Source organism: Augochlora pura, chromosome 2, assembly GCF_028453695.1.
Source record: "Augochlora pura isolate Apur16 chromosome 2, APUR_v2.2.1, whole genome shotgun sequence".
NCBI lineage: Eukaryota > Metazoa > Arthropoda > Insecta > Hymenoptera > Halictidae > Augochlora > Augochlora pura.
In genome coordinates, this window is record NC_135773.1 from 26,619,948 (window position 1) to 26,644,555 (window position 24,608).

Sequence of the window (24,608 nt, forward strand, 5' to 3'; positions counted from 1 at the left end):
TAATAGCAAAATATTATATTGTATAAAATATATGCATTGATGTCATCTATTATTACCTTCAGATCTCTTTCTCGTCATCTTCTTCATTCAACAAAGAATTCTTTCATTTAATATAGATACCAGCATCAGGTGGTCCATGCCATTACATAATCTATTTTCGAAGTTGAAATTCAATTTCATTCATTTCACCTTTAAAATGAGAGATGAATTCCCTTCAGAAACAATTTAAATTCACACATTAACCCAGACATCAATTACTTATACAGGCAGTACTTTAATTTCTGGTTAAAGAAAGTATTCTAAATATGAGAAAAGTTGGGATCGAGCAAGTTGAAAGTACAAATTTTTAATATTCCTCCGATCGAACGTCGACACGATTTTCTCGTAAACCTTTTCTCGCGAAGGCTGTAACTCGGTGTGCATATTTTACATCTTATGGACTGTAAAACTGTAACTCGAGGTTGATTACGAATTCCAACGGCGAATTATATCTCTACCGTTCACCTGATTGTTCCGGAAATGCGAGTGTGGAATTGCAGATAAAGTTTTCGGGTTTAGCAGCGAAACGCGGCTAACAGAATTTTACGTGTTTTCCCCGCGTATCGCTCCGACGGATATTAAACCGTAGATGGAATTCAATTAATTCGCGGGTCTGCCTTCCGCTGTCATTGGGAGTTTATGATCCAGAAAACCGTGAAAATATTCACAGCTAATATCAACGAAATCAATCCAATGTCCGTGGCTGGTAACCCGTCGCGAATTATTGTGAACGTTCTGAACATTCCTTTTTTTTTTTGTCAAATGTCTACATAATGTTAGGAAATTCATTGAAATTAACCAACAAGTGACGGACAACTGTGTAATATAATTCGATAATAAAGTAATGGACTCGCTGGTTCCATGGCTAGCGAATTCCACCATTGATAGGCAGACAAATGAACGGTTTTTCAAAAGGGTGAGTTATTTAACTCTTTAATCTCAATTTTTTTTGTTAACTATATATTTCGAACAAAAGCTGTTTGGTATCAAAAGGAGCATACACAGCAGACACATTTCTATAAAATGCATTAAAAGAAGCAAAATCCGAATGTACAATTTAATAAAAGTTAGAATAGAAAAGTATGAATTAAAGTTTATTCTTGTCTTAACATATTCGAGTAAGGCAAATAACATTAGGATGAGCAAGAGATCTGGAAAGGTTACCGAAATAAAGACTTTTGATTTTGTTAATTATATTACAGTAGAGCCTCTTGTACCTGAAGATTTATTTTTGTAATAATACCAAATTATTCCATTATTTAAAAATTCTGTTCAAGTCTTGTATTGAGTGATAAAGTATCTAAATCATACAATTATTAGATAATAAAACGTTTGCATACCAGAATACTGTAAAAATAAGTGTTTGACGTGATTTAATGTAAAATAGTAATAGATTCGTAATTCGATATTAACGAAAGATATTCTGTTAATTCAGCAATCACGATCACTTTTAATGTAAAATAGCAATAGATCAGTAACTTGATATTAACGAAAGATATTCTGTCAATTCAACCAGCGCGATCACAATATCATTGAAAAATTGTCAGGTCAAGAAAAAGAATTGCCGCTGACATGATTAACGAACGAAAAACTGTCGGAATAAGAATCGCGGTATCAAGTAGTCGCGCGCAATTTGTCGCGGTCAACCTTTCGGGCGTCAACCCAATGGGCGAAATTTAATATCACCGGCAGCGTGGCAATTTTTTGGAACGGCACAAAGATACCCGAGACAATACCGGCGCATCCCCCGAAACCGCTAATAGCAATTTACCCGTAGCGTAGATCCAGGTAGCGCGTAATTAAGCCTCGCACCGTTGGCCGCGACCCTCTATCGTTCCTCTAAACGTGTTCCCGTCGTGCCATAAACGAGAACCGAGCAGATTTTGCGGCCACGTAGGGCGTGTAGAGCGCGTTATGAAACCCCGGAAGTGTACCGACCGCATTAGTCGCACCACGAGCCCTCGAGGTATCCCGCTGTATTTGAGAAAATCTACACTTTTCGACCACGCGTCACGGACTGGGGAGGCGTGTTCCTTCAGAACCCTTCAACGTGAAATGGACTGCGAAACCGGCGACAAAATGCTGCGGGACCCCTGGAAATCGATCGAACAGGTTCAAGCGACGTCAGACTTCATCGGCAACTGACTTCGTCAGCAACAGACTTCGTGGATGTTGGACTACGTTGACGTGAGACGTCGTCGGCTTAAAAATTCATAAATATCCATGTTCATCTACGTCTAAATTTTCGATATTGGACTTGAAATTTATCGGACAGCATTCGGAACAGTACTGATCAACAAAAACATCGATCAACGATAGAATTATATTTATTTTAAGGTTATGTTACCCCGTAATTATATTGCTTTCTTGGGGGTAGATACAACAATATCGCCTTTTGCGTGCGCTAATATTTAATAGTATCTACAATAAAATAGTTTAATATAAAGCATTATAATAGATAAAATATTCAATAATCTGTCATTGGAAGAAAGATAAAATATATAAACATAATATAATATAAATAATATAAATATAATGTAAAAATATAATATATATAATACATAAATAAATGAAATACAATGAAATAGATGTAGATAAAATAGAATAAATTAATATAAAACAAATATTCACTCTAGGGTACGATATCTACTTATATAGATCTATTTATAGAATTAGTACATTTTAAATATAATCATTAAGACTCCGTTATTTTTGAATAATAATCAAAACCCATGAAATGAAATGACTAAACTGTAATTTAAATATTAATGCACACTTACAATAATATAACCTCATATTGCGCAATCATTTATGGAATGTATTAGAGGTGCACTGAGCGTTACATTTTTTAATTAAAAAGTAGACGATATTACAAGATGACAAATTCTTGTATATATACACATATATATTATATTTTTCATTATATTAAAAATATATTATATAATATTATATCTTTATAAATACACGAAAGTATGCGAACACTTAGATTTCTACCATTCAACTAACATTTGAAATCATATTATACACATAACAAGAGATGAACTTAACTTTATATATTTAATTATGCAGAAATAAAAAAAGCAAAGGCACAGCAACGAATCGCCTGGTAGTAACCGACTCCGCAACCTTATTCTGAGCGAAGTGATTGTCAGTGAAATAATCATCGACAATATATAGTTCTTCCATACAGTCTTCGCGGCAACGAATCCCATTAAATCCGTTGTTTCATAAAAAACTTGCAACCACCATATAAACGTAATCTCTCCGCGTATCGCATTGCTTTTCCGCAAATATCCCAGAATTTCAGAGAGCGAAGGGGTACAAAGGACGAGAATGGTTATCCGGCCACGGGTCAAAGGATTCGAGGAGCGTGTACGGCCGATGTAAACAATGTCTCAGCTTGTGTATGTAATACTTCCTGGGACCCGGGGACAAAGTAATCAGAATGGGGGTCGCGGGCGAGCTGAGCCGGGCGGGACATCGGCCTTCGACCGTATGCAGGAGTCGTGTGCGTCGCAGACGAAACTTCTCGATAGTGAATTATGCCGTGGCCGTGTCTCGAATCCGAGAGCCACGACATTCCAGATTCCGCGGACGTATTCTTCCCCGGCCGGTTCGTGGACGGACTCGGAACCCTCGAACAAAGCGGGCGCCGCGGTTCGCGGCTTAATTCCCTTTCGATTCGCTACTTGTTGCGCTAATACGAGCCACCCGCTGATACGTGGTTTTCTTCGCCGCGGCGTAGGTAGGTTCTTGGCACCGGAACATAATAGAGGCTGGTGTTACATAAGATCTTCAGTTGTCGAGTGTTCAAAGGATTATACCCTTTTTATAATGTTCTTTATTGGTGGTGTTCTTTATCGGTGATGTTTTCCTTTGGGAGTGCTAAGAATGCAACTATAATACCAATTTCAGAAAAACTAATGCAGACACTACTAATTTTGTATAACAATATCAAAATTTGCTGCGAGCAACAGGTAGATATATCAGAAAAATCTTCCAAGTGCAACAAGTTAAAATTTACCATAACAATTATTAGTTTAATTTTTGTACATTCTAAAAATCCTATAATACCAATACTAAGTAATACCACCGAGTAAGATAACAATAAGAAATAAATTTGATATAACGATTTTTTATCCAGGGCTTCGATCTTGAGAAAATTATCTTCAAAGTTTGTTGGTCTATGTTATAGTTAGCAAGAATTAATGTTTGCAAACGCTATCTCGGACAGAGACAACTGTGATAGAATAATGGACGATAACTTAATCACAAAGGTGAACAAAATTTAAAGTCGAGATATTATATATAACTAGAGCAAAAAGTACATATATTCAGAAAAATGGTAATTTAGTTATGAAAAATTTCATTCTCGCAAAATCCAGCCGTGCTTAAAAGGTTAAATCGCGGTGCAGCGCGAAGGGAATCTTTGTAATAATGAGAGCTTGATATCGAGAGCGTATCCTCGCCCGCAAAAGATCCAGATTGCTATCACTGCCAACAGGAGGAGGAGCGAAACAGTAATGGATGTGTGAGACAGGCGGCCGATATTCAGACGATCCCTGGCTATCAACGACGATATCTGGAATAACGATTTACGTTTTCCTTCCAGGAATCCGAACGTGATCGATCACCACAACCGAAACGACACACTTTTGCCTGCCAGTCGAGAGAAGAACCGTTTCCGCAGCGTAACCTGGGATCAATACGACCCGGTGCATCAAAAGTACCTGGAAATCGGTGAGTAACCTACAAACACCACGCTCATTGTTCCTTTAATTACCGAGTTTAAATCATAGAAGTCTAAAGGTACCTATTCATGGGATGCTATTTAAGGTCATAGATGAATGTAGTTTTAGAATAAGGAAAGAATTACTAGAATTCTAAGTTCGCGACGCGTTGTATATAATCCTATTTTGGAAAAGTGAAGGAAATGAAATTTTGTGTCGGTGTATCGGTGTAGCATAGGATTGCATTTCAGTGAAGATCTTAAAATTCTAAAGTTATAGGACCTTCTTTAAAATTCAATAATATAATAGTAATGTTTAAATAGTAACTGGTCAAGCTTACAATGACTAGCACGGGTTCTTTACGCAATTAGACGCATTTCAGATGTAATCTATTCACTATTTACTCATTTATTCACAATTCTAGTACACACTATTCATTACATCGCTATTCTATTCAAACATTCGTGTATTCTCGATCACTTCGAACTTTGTCTATAATTCCACAAATACAATCACGTTGCACTGACTTATTAAACAGCGCCATATAACAAAAACTACAGAATTATTTCTCAGCAACCTCCGCACTCTTTTCCAAAGTATTCTACCTTCTTTTCCGAAGGATTGTACGACTATCGAATAATCCTTCGTAATTTAAGCTGGCGGACTTGGCGCAGCGATCTCCTCGGAGCGTATTCAATATTTCGCAGAGGAATTCACCTCGAAATAATTTGGTGCGAGTCGAATTAGCCGTAGCCATGAGAGGGCCCCGCGGCCACGTTTCATCGCGGCGCGTACGTGCAAGGAAAACCGTGGAAAATGAAGTAGCACGGCGGAAACGTTGCCTCGCTCGCCTACTCGCTTGTCCGACCCACGAGAGAGAGAGAGAGAGAGAGAGAGAGAGAGAGAGAGAGAGAGGGAGAGGGAGAGAGAGAGAGAGAGAGAGAGGGAGAGGGAGAGAGAGAGAGAGAGAGAGAGGGAGGACCGAGAGCGAGAGAGACTTTCCCGCGAGGTCATTTTTATTTTCAGCGGCTCTTGAGCGCGGCAGATGACGTGAAAGGAACCCTTTGACCTGAAAAAGAATTTGCGGTCTTTTTCCCCGGCAAGTACTTCCTCCTTTCTCGCCCTCTCCCTCTATTCCGCGTGCTTTTTTTCCTCCGGTTTTTATCCTCGCCCCGCGGTCGTTCCTTCTTGCTCCTTTCTTCGGGCCCCGCATCCTTTTCCATCCGGCGCGCAGCACGCATTTTTTTGCCACGTAACGTTACGACGAACGCCACGCCGCTCAGCCATGATTCCATTAGCATTTGAAGGCAATGTGAGAGCACTAATTAAGCTAATTAGGAGTGTTTCATGACAGCGATGTTCTTGATGCGCCGTGTAACCCGCCCGCTGGGGGAAAGGAACGCGCGGCGCGCGCGCATAAAAATGTAGCGGACTAATTGAAATAAAAAAAAGGATACCCAGCCGAGTATAATTGAGGCGAGGGGTTCAACCCCGGCTTGTAAATAGCTCTGAGAATTCGTTTAATGAGTACTTTAGAATCGTCAACCGGGCTCGGCTCTCGCCTCGTCGCGAACACGCGCGTCGAAGAATCAAGAGAAATTATCCGACCCGCGTTAATTTCGCATCAGACCACGTTCAATTATACGAGGTGGGTGAAAAATCGAGGAACCGACTGAGGGATTATTCCACGTGGAGAAATAAGTCGGAGAAAAGAGTAAAATTTTTTCAATAAAGACTGCGTTTTCGAGAAAAACGCAGAAGACCGCTTGAAGATCCGTCAGGTTCGTCGAGAAGTAGATAATTGCTGTGTAATGGTCAGACATCGCGTCACTTGATACTTAATCAATAGTATTGTTTTTTCAACCAATTCTTTGTCGAAAACGATGCTAACAACCTATTTTTGCATGTAGTATCAGTCTGGTTGTACTAGAACTATTCATTGATCCTGTATAATTATCAATTGTTTAATTGAAACAATTATATCTGTGGAATCAATGATATAAAACGGATGAGAGTTAGCCAAAAATGTTTAGTTTTTTTACTTCTCTTCTGCGAGAAATTAATTATGTAATCTATAAAGTTTCATTAATAAAAGATTTATGAATTAAATCATGGATTAAATTAAAGTTTAACGAATAAAGGAAAATTAAAAGCAAAACAATATATTGCATGGTATCATCATAAAAGAAGGCAATCTTACAGCTTGATAATATCATAGAGTTACCATTAATTATGGTCATATAATTCGGTAGCACAAAAGTCCCAATTTCTAATACAATTGCAAACCAAACATTAATTTTAACAAAATATAAATTGCCAAAATCGTTCCTACATAAATTATGCCACGTGAATTTGTGAAATTAAAAAAAAATACTTTTTTCACTATGAACCATGATATCGAGGAACCCCCCGGCACTCATAAAACGAGCTCGTTGCTATCAAGGTTGAGATTAATATTAGTCCTGACCGATTCGCATATCCTGCCGGTAATAACGGGCTGATGTAATCGTCCTTCGTAGTCCATCGAGGTCGGACGACCGCGATGAAATATTGAGCTGTCAAGTGTGTGCCAGAGGTCTATGATACTTGAGTGGACCAGAAACCCAACGTATCAGACGATCGTTTCACTAATGAGTGATCAATAGCCCCGCGCATAATCGCGCCGAATGCTGCTTTAACCGCACGCTCGGCCACACTATCAGCCCGGGTCCTATGGCGCATAATTTATTATTATCGTTAGCCCTGTCCCTCGAAATTCATTAGGCGCTAATTAACTCAGCCGCTATTAACGATATTATCGAATTTCGCGAGGACCGTTAACGAGTGTCCTGGGACCTAACTGACACCAATTACCGCCTACACTTACGTATCGTTATAATTCGAGCTTCGGACCGGTTCCGCTTTGAACAAAAATGCTTCAAAGTCTCCGGGGATTATCCCAATTACAATATCAACATCCAGCAACCGTCCCGGAATCGTCGGGTTATAATCCTAGAAAAACTTCAAACTCTTGGACGTATAATTTCCGTATATTATTGCTGCTTTTTCATGCAGGTTCTGGTCGATTAAGATGTACGAGTGGATATATGGTAATAACTGAGGAAAAAGTGAGAAAAGAAGCAGAATAGAATTTTGTTGTCTAAGGTTTCGTTTAGAGAACTTAATGAGATAGTAAATCTATCAGCAATTATTTATGGCAAGAGGTAGAATGGCAGGTAATTAATGCCTCTGTAGTAGATTAATCTAATCTGTCGTAGATTAAGTTGTGTAAAGTAGAGAGTCGTGGTGGTGTACGCGTTGTAATAAGTCGTGCACAGTTGAAAGCTGTATTTATAAGTTGTCGTAGTAGTAGATTAACAAGTTAAACCGCGCAACTATTGTACAATATCGTCTTAATTTCTATTCGATCGTAATTTGCAGTATAATAAATACATTGCTACTACAATGATAATTGTAAAGAAAATGGTACGGCAAGGGGTTAAATGCGAAGGATCGCGCAAGATGGAGTCGAGTTTGAGAGATCGTTAAATATAGATATTCTACGGTGCAGCGGCAGCCCCTCAGTTTTTTCTGCGCGTGCTTCGAGAAAAGAGAAAAGAGAAAAGAGAAAAGAGAAAAGAGAAAAGAGAAAAGAGAAAAGAATCGCACACTTTCGGATGGCAACCACTCCGAAACGTATCGTCGATGGTTTCGAAGCTATTTCAACGATGGTGTGCCATAGAAAGGTTCGGCGGGCGCGGCGGTACACAGGTAGAAGTCAAACAGACACAACGGAAACAGGTTCGCCGAGTCACCATTTCTCAAAAGGCGGTGAAAAATCACAGCGGAACGATGGCCCGCATTCCACACGGGATCGTCTCCAGTTCTGCGCCACGATCCGAGGAAAAAAGAAGCGTGGAAATAGACCGGATGCGGAGCGAACGCCTCGTGATTAATTTTTTTTCTTTTGTCTTCCTTATCTGACCGAATGAGGGCCCCAGGCCATTCCGCGATTCGTCGCGGAATCCTTCACACGGCAGGACTTTTTGCCACGTGTCCAAATCCTTCGAAGATGACGCTGCCTGAAATTGAACACGTTTCACTACCGTGAAAAATATTAATAAATTTCCGGTGTTCGAGAAATTTTCGATTTCTCAAATTTAATACATTCATGACTTGAATCGTAGATAATTGCTAGAGATTTCTTGTAAACGCTGCATTATTCTATGGTATCACCATGTATGGGTGACATTAATATCTTATCAGTTTCCAAAATTCATTTTTATTGTAATATGTTTGGGTAATCTGAATTTTATTAGATCATTTAGAATTTAATATAATTAAGCTGCCATCCATTATAAATGAATTTTAATTTGATAGTTTTAGCTTTATTGACATTAAATCTACAATCCTACAATCTTTTTGTAACCATTTACTAAGAAATACACTGTATTATGTGAATAATTTTAAAAGAAAAATGTGGAACAGGTTATTTTGTCCGGCTCGGTGGAAATAATGTTGATCAAATTAGTTATATTTTGTGGGAACTTTTGGGATTGATTTTCGTCACTTGACGTGTTCAGCAAGAATGACAGAAGAAATAAAATTATTTCAATTTGACAAATGTTAATAATATTCACATTTAATAAGATTCATGTTACTACAATACAAAGTATTAATAACGTCTATTAAACTTCAGTATATTTCTGGATTGCGTTCTCTTAAATCGCTTCACGTTAAATCGCGAACACTTTTATAAGACATAACACATTCACACAGAGTAAATTTTATTACGACTTTTATTATAACATGAACAACAATTACAGAAACAATGATTTTCATGAGCATGAACATTCCAGTATCAATATCCTTGATTAAACTGCTTTGAATTTATTCGATTTTTGGTGAATCTGTTGCAGCAATTGACTCGTTAACTGATATAATTACGCGAAACTCGCGATCATCCGTTAACTTCGACATAAACACATCCCGCTTCGTCATCGATTAGAAGCCTCGCTTCTCCCGGCGCTGAAGCAGGATCAACCGCAGGACTAAAACAACGCTCGACCGTCATAATTTACTTGTAGTGCACGTCTCGGCCGTTTTCCATCTTCCGTACTCGCCGCACGTAGGCAAACTCCCTTAACCATCGAAGCAAACTTCCTTGGTTCCGCGAAATAATTTTATCCGCAACTAAACACGACGATCGACTGGCTTCTTCCAGATTTCCCGCGCACAAATCCGCTGAAATTCGATCGAGGAATTCGGGTCGTTTTAAATTTTGTTGCTGGATTTGAAATCGATGTATCAAAATCTAGGGGATACGATGTATGACACGTCATTTAATCCCTTGCCGTACCATTTTCTTCACCGTTGCAACGATTAGAAGTTTTTCGATTGTAATATTTTCTAAGAAGAAGAAGAAGAAAGAGAATTTAGATTTATCTCGTGCCTACAGTCGCTTCAATATTTAAATATAGATAACAAGGGATTAGAATTTTATTGAAATTAAAACAACGGAATAGCATTCACGCGAAATAAATTATTACTAGAAATTTTCGTCGCGTGTCAGACCCGTCAAAGTATAGCAAGGGGTTAACAATAGGTTTACAGAGATTTCCTGTACAAATAATAAATCCCAAATTTATTGAAATATTTCAAGTCTATCATAAAATTTCGAAATGAACGTAAAACAAACCATCGCTTCGTCCCATTTCGTCACTTCGCCTCGCTATGCTACGTCTAGACAATTTGCTTACTTTTGCGAGCCACTGTTACATCTTATACCAGTCCTCCTACGGTGCAGTTTGTCAGCCAGCGTCGTTCAGCATTCGGAGGTGTACACGTACGGGGGCGGTTGGGCGCAAACACGGTGCAACGGTGGCGCAGTTTCCGGTTGCTCGTGGCGGAGGTGTCGTGCACGCGATCGCGTAATGGGGCTGTCGTGTGCCGCAGCTGCGACGCGCGGCTCGGAGTTCGGCTATTCGCGAACTACACGCGAGCGCGCCGTTCGCCGCATCTGTACAATCTGCATCCTGTACGGAGGTCCCTCCGCCCACGGGCGACGTCTTACCGTCGGCGACAATGAAACACGGCCGGAAAAAGAACGTCGTCAGAAATGGAAATGGAAATGGAATCGCGGCGTTTGGATTTTCCAGCGGGCTTCTTTCGCGTTGATCAGAGCGTCGGTGCGTCGAATTTGATAGTATTTATTTTTTATTTTGATGGTATTTATCTTTTATTCTGATAGTATACAATACTCTTTACAGTTGTAATAGTTAAACTTATTTGATTCTTGTTAAATTATTTTATTTTTTAAATTATTTAATTATTTCAAATTTCAAAATGAAAATACAGCACTTGAAAATATAACAAAGAACAATAGCAGCTTCGGCGTCGAATTACTTTAACGATGCCGCGTCATTCGCAAGAACTTCGAAGAAGCTTTTGAATAAACGAGCGCCCTTCGGATCGAATCCTATTATCCGCGAATTGAAATTCAGCAGAGATACCTGTCAAGCATAATTCCACAGGCGATCGTAAACTGTCACCGACCAGCGATTTCAATTAGAGGTGAACTAGCGGGGCAAGTCGAGATCGATAAAACGAGACCGGCTCGCCGTTATTCGTAATTTGATGGGTTCGTCAACAAACCGATGGCATTCGAAAAGTTTCTAACGTTGGCAGCGCCAGCAGCGTTATCATTCCGCATATTCGTTTGCAAATTAAATTACCCGAATATCGGGGCTGAACGGAGGCGGAGTACACGCGGGCGGGCGATAGCATAGAATATGTATAGAACGTTTTCAGCGTATTTCACGAAAGGAATAGCAAAAGAGTGCTGGCGGCACGTGTGCCCCACGGCATATGTAAACCTCTCATTGGTATTTTTCTGCAGCACGCCCGGTCGGTCAAAGTAGATCGGAAATTTACCCTGCCGCCGGTCGTAAATATCGAGAAAAATAATTCGCCAGCGATCCCGAATCCGGCAAGACCACAGTCCCACGTGAAAATATAGTAACAAAAATAAACCACGGTCTCCGCGGCCCCTTTGAGCATGCATATTCAAACATTATAATGCGTTGCGGGGATATCGGGGCCAAGAGAATCGGCGCGATTTCATTGATTCTTTGTTATCAGAAAATATTTTATCTTGTTCTTAGAAGTGAATTTTTTCTTTAGCTATATATTGGCATAAACATACTGGCATAAATATACTGGCACACATAACGTTTGCAATCGTACTTTTCTATCTGCAATTTGTAATATTATTTATACGTTCTGCGCACAAAAATATTCCAGTTGATTAAACTTGCGATGCCAAGGAAACAATAATGATTAATTTCCAGGACGTATTTCCTGGATTGATAGGATCCAACACGATGCGAGCAAGGTCCGCGCGCGGAATTGTATAATTACGTAGGGATTCGTATGTTGATTTAAATTTATGATATCGTCAATATTGCCAAACGATGAAGGTTCCTTCAGCTCTGTTATAGCCGGACAGCGCGTAATATTTGGGTCACAAATGCGGTGGAAATTAATGTCCGATTAAACCGTATACCTATCGCGTATTTATTCTTGTTTTATTATCTCGCATGTTTGTAGTTTTCTTCGCAACAAATCATACATGAATCCAGTTTTTCGAACTAACCATATGATTTAAATATTTCGAAACGGATGCAATTTTAACTGATTCCATCTCGGATTTCTTTTATTTTTAAATTAGTTATTTTAATTAGTTTTTAAAAACTTTTGGAATGTATATTTAAAATGACTATAGTTACGTTACAGATTAAAGTATTATCGCATATATTAATGTAATGTTAATTGATCACATATATTAACGTAATGTTAATTGATCGTATACATTAATGTCATGTTAATTGATCACACATGTTAATAGAATGATAATTAATTATACATATTAATGTGTCAAAAATTGATACATTAATTCTTATTTCCTTTGTGTAGTAATATTTCCTTCCTCCAGCAACAACAAAGATTATAAACTTAATTTTTTTTATCATTGAAATCTTTTAATTTTTCTTCTCCGCGTGCGGAATACGTATATATGAAACTGTTAACATCTAGAAAAACAAACTACTTTATCATCAGCTCCGCGGATCTACTACTCTCGGCCGGAGAATGTTTAATAAAAGGCCGATTATAAATTGCCGTCGTTCAACGGCGGAAATCTGTATCGGAGCTCGTGTTAGCCGTTATCGTTAATCCGACTTCGATACCATGCCCCGATACCGAAGCCGCAGGCGTGATCGATCAATCTGATAAAGCGTCCGTTCATAATTCGCGCCGGCCGAGTGTCGTCGTTTCGCTAGTCACCGGCCCAGAAATTTCCCGACCGCGAAATCTGCCAAAACAATCTCACGCAATAGCAAACACAACTAACCGACTCGCAATAACCAATAAACTATTGCAGCGATCATTTTGGCCCTTCATCGGCGACAGGAGATTCAACTAGCTATGATCAGCCAGATATTGATTTCAGGATATTAACCCCTTGCACTATAATAACGATTCAGACTCACCTGATAAAGATTCCATGTAAAATCTATTAAATACGAATATTATTAATTTCTTTTCAATTGAAATTGAATTTAATTGAATTCTTCTATTATCAAAGTCTAGAAACAGAACTAAATAAAGACAATACAAGAAACAAAAATTATCTTGCCCTATTAAGAAAAATATTGAGGACAAATATGTGCTAATCAACGACACGTGAAAGGAGTCACAGTGCAAGGGGTTAAATTAGTTTAATTCTGGACCCGTCGATGATTTTATTTACTTATGATATTTCTATCTTTCATATTTTGGGCTGTTTTCGGTTGTTTCAATAATGTAATTAAACTAAAGATTATTTTTATAACCGTGACAATGTAATCATACAAGGGAAAAAAGAATGTGTTTTGTGTCGTGTTACTGGCCATAAAATTCATATACATTATTCAAAGTATTAATTTATACGAAAATAACGAAATTTTGAGCCTACCAAACTTGTCGTCACCGCGATTTGTCTCTCATAACTGCATAAATTCTACATTCAACAACCAATGCGCTGACCAACTGAAATTTTCTGGGATTGTGAAAGACATCGTTCTACTTCGTAGTAGCAGTTACATATATCCAGACCGATCCCATTCCAGAGAATTTTCGGACCTAAAAATTGAACGATCTAAAATGAAAATCGTAACTTAAAGCTCTGCCATCAAAGTTTTCGAAGCGGCGCGCGCGGTGCCTGCCGGTGGCAGTAGATCGACGATTCAGATACCCGAGATCGCCGAAATCCGTGCTTTTCTGCGCTATTAAACTGGCCGGGATCTGCTTGAATTCCCAAGGCAATCGCGGAAGCAAAATCGGAGCGTCGTCGGCGCTCGTCGACGAGCGTTGCCAGGAGGCATGTAGCAATCCCGTCGCTCGTTGCCCCCTCGTTTCGACTCGCTGTCATAATCGTAAAAAAACGCGCGGCAACCGCCGTTGCGTCGCCATAAATAGTAGGAGGTACATCCCGCTGGTAACCCCCGGTTAGGTTACTTTCGCCTGAATAGAGGTACACAGCGATTCCGAACGGCGCACCGTTCCGAACAGACGCACGGCATTGAAAGAGAAACGACCTGGACGCGGTCGATCATCCGTCGTTTTCATAGTGCTGCGAACAACTACGGGGCTGGTCGTGGGGCGTATCCCCACCCCCGGTTTGCAATAGCGCCGGAAACGGAAAAAGAGCTTAAGACTCGGCCATTATGGCGGAAGCCCGGTGAAACGGTGCAAAGGTTCGTTAAATGCGACTTCGCTGCGAGCAGCCAGCCATCTCTGCTGCAACCTTTTCCTTGGGCTTTATCGTGGCGCCGCGAAGTGAGAACGCCTCGGGAAAGCGGAAAGCGGAAATGCCGGAAGTCGATAATCGCTTGTCATGAATCTGAAATTACGCGAGGATATTCCGCCACGGTACATTTAGGGGGAATGCAATTTAAGGGGATAATACGAGCACCGTCCAGAAACTACGAACAGATAGGAAAAGATTCTAGCAAGGCTAGGAATGTACTGTTTCGAGCAACTCTATGCTATGGTCGAACTGTGTTTCCGCAATGCGTTCGTCGTTAAGTTAGCGAAATCGTTCGTTTCTTTGTTAATTTTTTTGTCTTGTTAATTTCAAGAAATCTGTCAAATTTGATTGTCTTGATATCAAAATCTAGGAGTCGAAGCGAATAATTGAAGAAATTAAATTGATATCGTTCTATCAGGTAAGTTATTAACCCTTATTCGTCTCTGATGTCGAGACAGTACTCGTATTTATATTAGACACTATTTTCAAGCTTCTAGATATTATTAGAATATTTTTAGCACTTTTAGTATTTTTAGCATTTTAGTATTATGGGTATTATTTTGTTAACTTTAAGAGAATTGATCTCAATCTTTGTAACATTTATTTTTTTAACACAAAGTCTATACGTATCTATAATCATCAATAAAAGAGAAAACGATATTAATTCATTAATTAATAATGAATTCTGTGGATTCTAAAGCGTTACTGAATTAACGCAATGTTTTTGCGCTAGTGGAATGATAATGTTAAATTATCGCAGTGTCAGAGAAAAACGAGCTCCCCATTTAACGACATAAGTGAATTAATACGACCAAACTTTGCGCGGTTTACTTTTTCCCCAGCTATTTGCTATTTTATTTAGTATCCAATTTCGCTTTCGAATCTCGGTTCGTTGCGTTATCAGCCGAATTTGTTTAATAGGATCCGAAAGTAAACGACGCACGGAAAACGACCCGAGCGTGCTCAGCGGAGTTTAAATTAGTTTTTCGCTGACAAACACACGCACGATATTGTTTAACGTAATCAAAGTTTCGGGGCGGATTTGTTTTCTCGGCGACGGACAGATTTAATTTATGCGATTAAATACGCCATATGGCGAGCGCAGAAAATACGCGCAGTAGTTTTGTCAGAAAGTTCAATATTGTTTTGAATGTTTCATCGAGATCCCTTCCGTTCCGTTCCGTTCCGTTCCGTTCCCGCTTTGCTAAGCTGTTCTCGAAATCTGTGTTAGCAGGCGGCATCCGGTTGATTTTTATTTGCTTAGTGTAAACAAAATGGTTTGCCGACTGGAACGTAAATGTCTGTTAGATCGAGGTAATTTCTACGCCCATGAGTACAAATATTAAATTTGTTAATTATATACATAGTTCTTTCTATACTTTGCTTAACAAAAGCAAGCGAATGACAACCGAGTTTCAGCTTCTGAATTAAACTTACTATTTCTACTAATTTAATTAAAGGTCTCAATAAACAATCTAATATGAGATCTATTTAAGAAAAAAATACGATGTATATAAAAGCAAAGATTTGTCTACAATTTCTGTTTCTTCATAACACACGAAAGACTAAAATACGAGAATTGATAGATTGGAAATTTATTTCTCTCACCCTTTGGGTATACAAAATTAGGAAATCTGTAAAGACTTCTGTAAATACATTATACAACAGTATTTGTAAAAATAATTACATACTTATAATGTATAATTATATTATACTTATTATACATCAGTATAAATTATATACTTATTACTATATTACATTCTTAATATATCTCTAATATAACCACTCTTTCAAAAACTTTTCGCAAACGTATGTTAAAAGTATATTTACCCTAAGAACCATGGTATTTGATACTCGGGACCTCTATAAAGGAAATAATGTAGGTTCTCGCACAGTGTAATGCTCGTATTAGGAAACTTTACCCTAGATCTTCGACCTCATCTTAGCTCACGAAACGACAATACCTTCGCGAAGCGCATAAAAAGATAAAGCCATGCGAAGCGTGCTCGTGCAGTATTGAATAATTTGTAGAACGTCTGACATGAATCTCCTCTTGTTCTGTTCCCAAGTGGAGACATTCGAAGCAAAGTAAATCTTCGTAGGAGCAAAATCACGGCGCTTCAAGTTTACGGTGCTTACGTAACCGGGGGCAGGGTTTGATAAGTCTCCGAGATCGGTCCACGGGAGCTTCCCCTAATCCCCCGGCCCATCGACGAAACGGGGAATCTGCAATCGCGTCGAATTAACGTGGAACTGGAAAGTCTCGTTTCCATTCCGGAGCCGTTTATTTTCCAGTGTTTCGCGGTGCGCGCGCGCGCGCGCGCGGAGCCTTTAACGTCCGGGCAGCCGACAACTGCTTCAACTTCGCTGCATAAGAGTAAAGGTAAACCCCGTGGCACGATCAGCAGCCATGCTCGGCTTCGTTTGAGTTCTTGGCTGGCGTAGGCGAGCTATCAGGTTCGAGTTTGTTACGAACGTAACTTTCTTGTTAACTTCCCGGAGAAAACGTTGCAATTAAAATCGGGCAAGCCGCTTTGAAACGCCACGCGAAAGCGGAATTCTGAATTTCACATTTTTATTTCGTTCTGAAAACGTTCCCTAATTTTGACCGATAGGAAGTTCCCTCCACTTTGACCGATAGGATTAGTGTTGAAACAAATATGTGAAATAAAATTAGAACAGTTCTTAATAAATAATTACTTAATAATTACTTCCACCATTATCCTCGCGTGATACGTAATAAAATCACACTAAAGTAAACGCTGTAACTAATTCAAACAAACCCCGTTGCTAATGTATACGCGTACAATTAAATTCGGCACGCAACATCATAAACATTATAATTTGCCGGTATTTCCCCAGCATAACTTCCAACGGTCGTCAATCAAATTCTAATTAAAATCCGCAAACGAACCAATCTATTTTTTTCGCAAGTATAATCAATCGTCGAAAACTGTTTGCTCCGCGCGCGACCCTGCTCGTTATCGCCTAATGACGTAGCCCTGGCCCAGCGTGCCGCGGAAATCTTAAATTCATAATCCGCGTTCGACCAATTAGGAACTCAGGTAATAATCAGGTAATAGTTGCCCGCGGAGAAAAACCCGACCCGCCAATCGGCGGTTATTATGCCGGCGAGATCTAATCTGGTTCAAGTTTCGCTTTCCCCGGCGTTCATTTTGATCGGACGGCGGATAGATCGAGGGGGCTGGAGATAACGAGTAGACGAGTGAGCGAGGATAAGAAAGAGAGAGAGAGAGAGAGAGAGAGGGGGGGGGAGTGCAGAAAGAGGTAGGTGGAGAAAGGCAGAAAGGGAGGCAGATCGAATCGAGGCGCAATCGGGAGACCGGTCGGTTCAAGATAATACGACGCCATTACAATTTGGCTGGAGTCCCCCGCAGTCTGATCCGGTTGTTCGCCGGTGGTACGCGATCGACGCTGGCCGTCGTAATGTGCCCAAGTTCCCACGTGCATTAGTTCCATCCCCGTTAAGAGGATGTCTATGTACGTCGGTGGCCGGGAGTCTATCCAGGAAAGGAACGGTTGAACCGGTCGTGTAAGGGAATTTGGTTCGCGTGACCGTGTTTGCCCAAGTACCCGACCAGCAGCTTCGCCTTCCCAGTTTGCTGCCGCGTCGTTGTTTTCGACGTGGCACCGTGAAAACGGCAGCGCTGCGCTGGCGAACTCTCCGTCGCAGATTAGAAACTGGACGCCCAAGTTGCGAACTCTTTCCGAAACGTTGGAGCCATTTCAGCGACAGAAGCGGCGCGCGGTCGATTGTCGAGAAAGGACTGTCGTTATTTAGTTCGCTGACTCGAGCTTATTACGCTATTTGTGATTAACTATTTAGGGTGATGCTTTTGGAATGTTAAACGAAAACTGCAGTGTCCACCTTTTGACGATTAAAGACAGACGATGCGTTATTGCTGAATGATTGATATTCTTTTTCAGAATATGTTCTTTCGATGCTTTTCTTTTTTTATCAGAGAATTTCGCTGTAATTACGATAATGCGAGTAGAATGTCGAGAATCAGAATTACCTGAAATAATAATTACCGTCCGATGTTCTGGTAAATTCCAGTCTACAGTGTCGAAATATCGTTTATATTCGACCGGAACGCATTTCGATCGAGTTCGTTCATCCGTTTCGCGCGCCAAGATCCGTGTTTCTCTTGCGCTTCGAGCATCCTCGAATTATGCAGTCGTCGTGAACGCAGCGCGCATGCAAAAGAATATCGCCGGCTTCGATACGCGGACTATTTTCCATTGGCCACCACCGGTCAGGTACCGTTTCGATAATTAATATTTATCCAAACCGATACGCGGCAGAGATGGACGTTGAAAAATAACAGCGAATTGGATCGTTATTGAGCGAAAGGTTAAAGGTGCTCCTCGAAAATACAATTCCGGGGCGCGTTACTTTCGCGCAAATTAATAAACGTTTCGGCCAATTCGACGGGGGCTATTTTGCTTCCGCTTTATAACTGTGCTCGTCCCTCTCCCTCTCTCCCTCCCTCCCTCCCTCTCAATCTTTCCCTCCCTCTCCCTCTCTCCCTCTCCCCCTCCGACTCTCTCTGCACTTTATTCGTGGCTTTTTCTTTACGAGCTTTCGTCTCGAAAAACAAAATTGCTATTATCGTACTGTATTCGAATAACTGATGAAGAAAAATGCTGTGACGTTGCAGTTACTGAAAGGAGTACCTCCAGCCAAAATAATCAAAATATAAATCCATTTCATAATTTCTTGAAATGTGACAACTTGAAAATGTTTTCAAAAACTATGTTAATCTGTACTTTTAAGTCGGAATAAAATGCTGTCCTCTTGTCATCGGTGTTTAACCATTTAAGTAAATGTAGACAAATGCAATAAATATTTTTCCTTTCCCTTCTAAGAAATGATTACAGTAGAAAAAGTTCTCATCCTTGTAACTATGATGAAAATAGTACGGCAAGGGGTTAATTATATCGGAAAACGGGGAAAAGCTATTCGTCAGCTCATAGTAATCGACTCCACTTATACCTGACCGATTATGCTCCTCGAAGAGCGTCGAGAATTTACTAATACGATTTGGTGGACTCGCTCTCTTGATTTCCAAAGGGGAAACGGGAATACATCCCGATCCGTTGCCTGTTTTAAGCAAAGATAAGCTTCAGCGCCTCTCACGTGCAATTGCACCGTTATGCGGCCCCTTACGGTTTCCCTCCTTTTTACGGCGACGTCCGTTTTACGGTTTCACGTGTCCCGAGACGCTTCAAGCTTTCGGGATCGTACGTCAGCCTTAAAAACAGGGCAAAAAGGAAAAGGAGAAGCGTCGTCAGAGTTAACGCGGCCCCGTAAAGCATCAGCTCTACCTGGAAGTCCATTTCGCCAAATTATGAGCACCATTCGTCGCTTTAACCATCACTGTTTCAAGTCTTCTTCTCTTCGCTTACCCTCCACCACCGCGGGCTCACTTTGCTTTCCACGCGATGGAAGCCACAGTATAAAAACGTCGTGTGATGCATTGAGACTCTTTAACGGGATGATAAAGTTCACGCCGAGTTGCATCGGCGAGTTAGCTAAATGATAAAACGCGCGGGTCAGCGAAGCTGAAGTGGACGGATGATGTTAGTTTTCTGGGTGCCGCGGTTACGTGTTTCGAGTAGCGTTAATTATAGAAATTGAGCTTTATAGAAATTGAGCTTTATAGAAATTGAACTATATAGAAATTGAGAGTATAGTTACATTTGTATTTACGAGGCTGGAATACCGGTTGTATAAGTCGACGATAAGTCGTAAGTTGGCAATAATCCCTCAGGGCTGATTAATTGCTATGCCTTTACTTTCAAACATAATTAAATTTGTATTCATCGAATAAATTTTGATATTCTCTTATACTATTGGTTTTTTTAATAAAGAATTTGATAACTTTTATTTGATAAATATAAAGTTGTCAAATTCTTATAAGATAAGTAAAAATAAAGTAACGCGGAACCCCACTTTCCATCTCATTCTCTACTCTCATTTTAGACTAGCACTCAAAATTGCCACTTAAAATATTTGGCAGAATCGAACAATCGATGCGTCCCGAAAAAAGGAAGCTATCGTGTTTTGGTGCTGGTCTCGAAATTGCGTTGCGTCGACGCAGTGGCGCATGTAGGAGAAAACAAAATCGGAGGTACGGTATAAAGAACGGAGGCTATTGGTTGTGGAAGAACGTTGTTAGAATTTACGTATCACTTGCCGCGATGCATCAACTCGGCCGAATGCGTCGTGGACGCGCGAGAACATAGCAGAGAGGGTGGGCCGCGGCCCATTTCTAGGAAGAGAGATCGGCTGCATGTGCAACGGATGGAGACGTGGCAGGATAAAGCGTACGTAGGTAGGAGAGCGCACGTAGTAATTCACCGGTGCACGTATGCGTGGCCTAAGTGATACTACGTGACGATTTATGTCGCTGCACACGCGTGCGTGACGCTCGGTAATGCTCCGCGCCTCGTTCCGACGTTGTACGCGAAGATCGGCGTGATAAAACTCCGCGAAAATCCCGGAAGAAAAGCGAAAGGAACCGTGAAAATCGAAATTTACCTGGATTAGAACTGCTTGATCGCCGTCGTCACATGACACAGGCTTATCGAGCTGATTGCATCGGTTGGAAAGTTAAACATCTTTCTGTTATCTCCTCGTTTATCTTCGACGAACGAAAGTTCTAAAAAGAGAAATTAATTAATTTGTTAGAGTTTTCTATCTATTTACAATAAAATCTTTTTAGTTTTTTTCATTTTTTATGTTGACTGCAAGGCATACGTCAGTTTTATGAAAAATGCTGTATTATAAAGAGATTATAAAATCTGTTATTCCTCTAGTTTATACGGAAAGTATTAAATTGATTATAGAATTAATTGTTCTAATTCTGCTGGGATCTTATTGTATAAAATACAATAGTAATATAGTTTGTGTTATAAAGAGATTATAAAATCCGATACTTCTGCCGGGTTCTTATTATATAAAATAGTAATGTAAGAAGAATAGTACTGATTTTAACAATATTTAGTATTATTCATTCAATATAAGAACATTATTTACAGAAATATACTAAACTGAGTCAGTCTTATTAAACCAAAAGGCATTTATGAATTTTTATTTCGGAAGCTTGTTTAATCTTACAACTACAGATGTTAAAGTAATGTTTAAGTTACTGTTAATTTAATGTTAAAGTTATTGATAGGAAACTCAGAAAGATAAGCTGAATATCGGATATTATGTAACAGACCGAAGAGATTAGAAAAAGCTACGAGCGATGACGTATCAAATCGAACTCGTTAAAATTATTAAAGAGAAAACTAAAATTGTGTTTCTCTTGCAATTATTACGAACAATTTTGTAGTCGAGTAATCACAGTCTTCCTCGATTAAAATATATGTATAGTATATAACTGTTGTTGCATCAGTTACAAGATTCAATTTCCTATGCATAAAATATATGTTATCATATCAAATAGAAATGCTATGTATCACAAAAATTATCACTTATAATTACAAAAAAATATTGCTTCAAATGCAAAAGATTAACATTTAATAAACACATTCAAACTACAAGAAATTTACCATTTGTACTGTCTCTAAACCAAGTAGCGAGCAATGCGTCTCTCTTAATTTTCAAAGAATCTTCAGTCTTAACAAAACTGTCTGCTCGGATTCGTTCAGAGACAATGAAGAAAGGCTCGGTTTGTGCAGGTAAGCTCCCAATTGAAGACTCCCGTTCTTACGATTATGAAAGTTAAAGCGGCAAAGCCGGAACGGTTGACGCGTGAAAATTTCACTGTTCCCACGGAGAAACGACCGAAATCCGCCAACGACTCATCGGATTAATGAGCCTGAACTCCGTTGAACCGAATCGCGGAGGCAAGTTGAAAGAAACTGCGGAAAGCAGCTAGGAGGTTCGGACGTTTGAGGTACGACCTTCCTTTTTGGATCGGGCCCCCTTATCCACGGGATTAAAGACAGCGGAGGTGGTTGAAACACTGCCGACACACACACACACACACAAACACGCGCGCGCGCCCGCGCGCAGGCAGAGCCACGTTGCCGGAGACCATCATCAGCCGTATAAAGCGCTAAACACCGCGGGCAACTTCTCAGCCGTCTGAGTTTCGGAGTCATCAAAGCTTCCCGTTGAACTTTGCTCTTATTAAGATTAGCCTAATATCGAAGGTGACGACGCCTGAATCTGCTCAGCTACGATGTCGAACCGCCTTGCACGGCTGTGTCTGAGAATGTTAATAGGCTGCCGATTTGACGAGCAGTTAAGAGAATTTATTACCGACATCCTTCGCTTTCTTTTCTGAAGGACTCGGAAAAATCCGGCGCCGAAAAGTCGACCGAATGTTTAATTTATGGCCCGCGCGTGTCTATCTGGGGACCGACTCGCGCTAGCTACGGACAAAAAGAGTCCTGTGGTGACCGCGTCCCGGGTCTAAGTGTATTCTCGGGACCTCCGCTTGAACACTTGACGTGGTATACAAAAAAAATACAATCTTCGGCGCGGACATATTTACGTTCGCGGTCGAACACCTCTCATTGGTCGACATTTTTCTCTAATAACTCTTAAACAAATCCTCGAATTGCATTTGCGCTAAGGAAAATGTTACTTGAAATCGTCTCAGGAACCTCTCATTTCCCGACAGTAACATAATTTCAGACATTATTTGTTGAACTAATCACTGGCAATTCCGTTTCATACACGGCTATTTTCAACGCGTCAAACTATTAATCAGTTTTGCAGTGTTAACATTCCTTAGAAACAGAAGTAGCAGGGCCAATAGTCGGACAGCGAGGCGAACCGCATCGAAGTTCGCACGTACCGTGTCCCATCGAAAGGAAACGCGACACGGTGAAACGTTTCCCTGCATCGTGCATGACACAGCCAATCCATTTCGCAGCAGGAAATACAAATCAATCCAGGGGAGCGATCCCTGTCACGGAAGTTGGTCCCGATCTCGTAGACGTTGTAAACCATGGCCGAGCAAACGGGCGAAACTTGGCCGGGGCCAGGGACACCCAACTTTGCTTACAGTCCCGTGCTCGAACGGACAATGTTTGTACCTGGAAAAGTTTCAGCGTTTTCGAGCCGTATCGCCGTCTCCGGCGAGGAAAATATTCCCCTTTCGCCGGATAAAGAAGAACGAACCCGGTCTGTTCCTGCGTGTACCTGTATCAGTCCGTTCTCGGATCCCTCTAATGGATTCAGCCGGAGGAGAACGCTAGGAGAGAGAGAAGTTGGCAAAAGTTCCGGCCGATTCGGGAGCTAGGTTATGCAAAGCAAAACTTTCCTGGTAATCAGCCGAATAAATCTGGGAACCGGGGCGAACCTCGAACCGGGACAGTCGTCGGATCCTCCTTCTGAAATGCACGATCCGCCAAGAAACGTCGAATTGCATCAAGAAACAACCGTCTCGTATGTTAATACCTTACCGATCGGTCACACGACCATTTATGCCATTTATAGGGTAATTAAATCTACTAACATTTTTTTTATAGGTTAATTAAATCTGCTAACATTTTTCAATTTTCAACATTAGCATTAAACAATATTTATTTCATCTTACTTATTTTATACATCGCGAAAGGTATCTAATATCTAAAAAATTACATAATAATATAGGAGCTTACAGTAGTACATTCTAAAACTTTTACTTCAATAATATATTAAAAATTATTGGTTAGCTTATAAAAAGCCGATTTATAGGCTACTGGTTGGTAAAGTGTTAAATCATTCGATTTTTATCAGTGATCCTATGAATCCTGTCAACCCTTTCCCATCAAACCTGTGACGAAGATAGATTTCTACTTAGAATTATTATTATTGCTGATCTCTACTTGATTGTTGCTTATTATTATTGACAACTATGAAAATGATGAAACGACGATCTACTACGTTATATTATTATTGAAGAATCTATTACGACATGTACAGGGCATGCAAGTGATATTATCCAACAGTAAAACGTATAATACGTTATATCGCTGCAGCAGAA

General features: G+C 40.2%; 1 protein-coding gene across 1 annotated transcript in view; it reads left to right on the plus strand.

The window, feature by feature from the left end:
* Window positions 1–24,608, plus strand: part of Nlg-4 (neuroligin 4) — a 401,976-nt gene that overhangs the window by 327,806 nt on the left and 49,562 nt on the right. Inside the window, exon 8 of the mRNA XM_078187796.1 lies at window positions 4,652–4,779. Within this exon, the coding sequence (XP_078043922.1) occupies window positions 4,652–4,779 (128 nt within the window). The remainder of the gene's footprint in view (window positions 1–4,651; window positions 4,780–24,608) is intronic.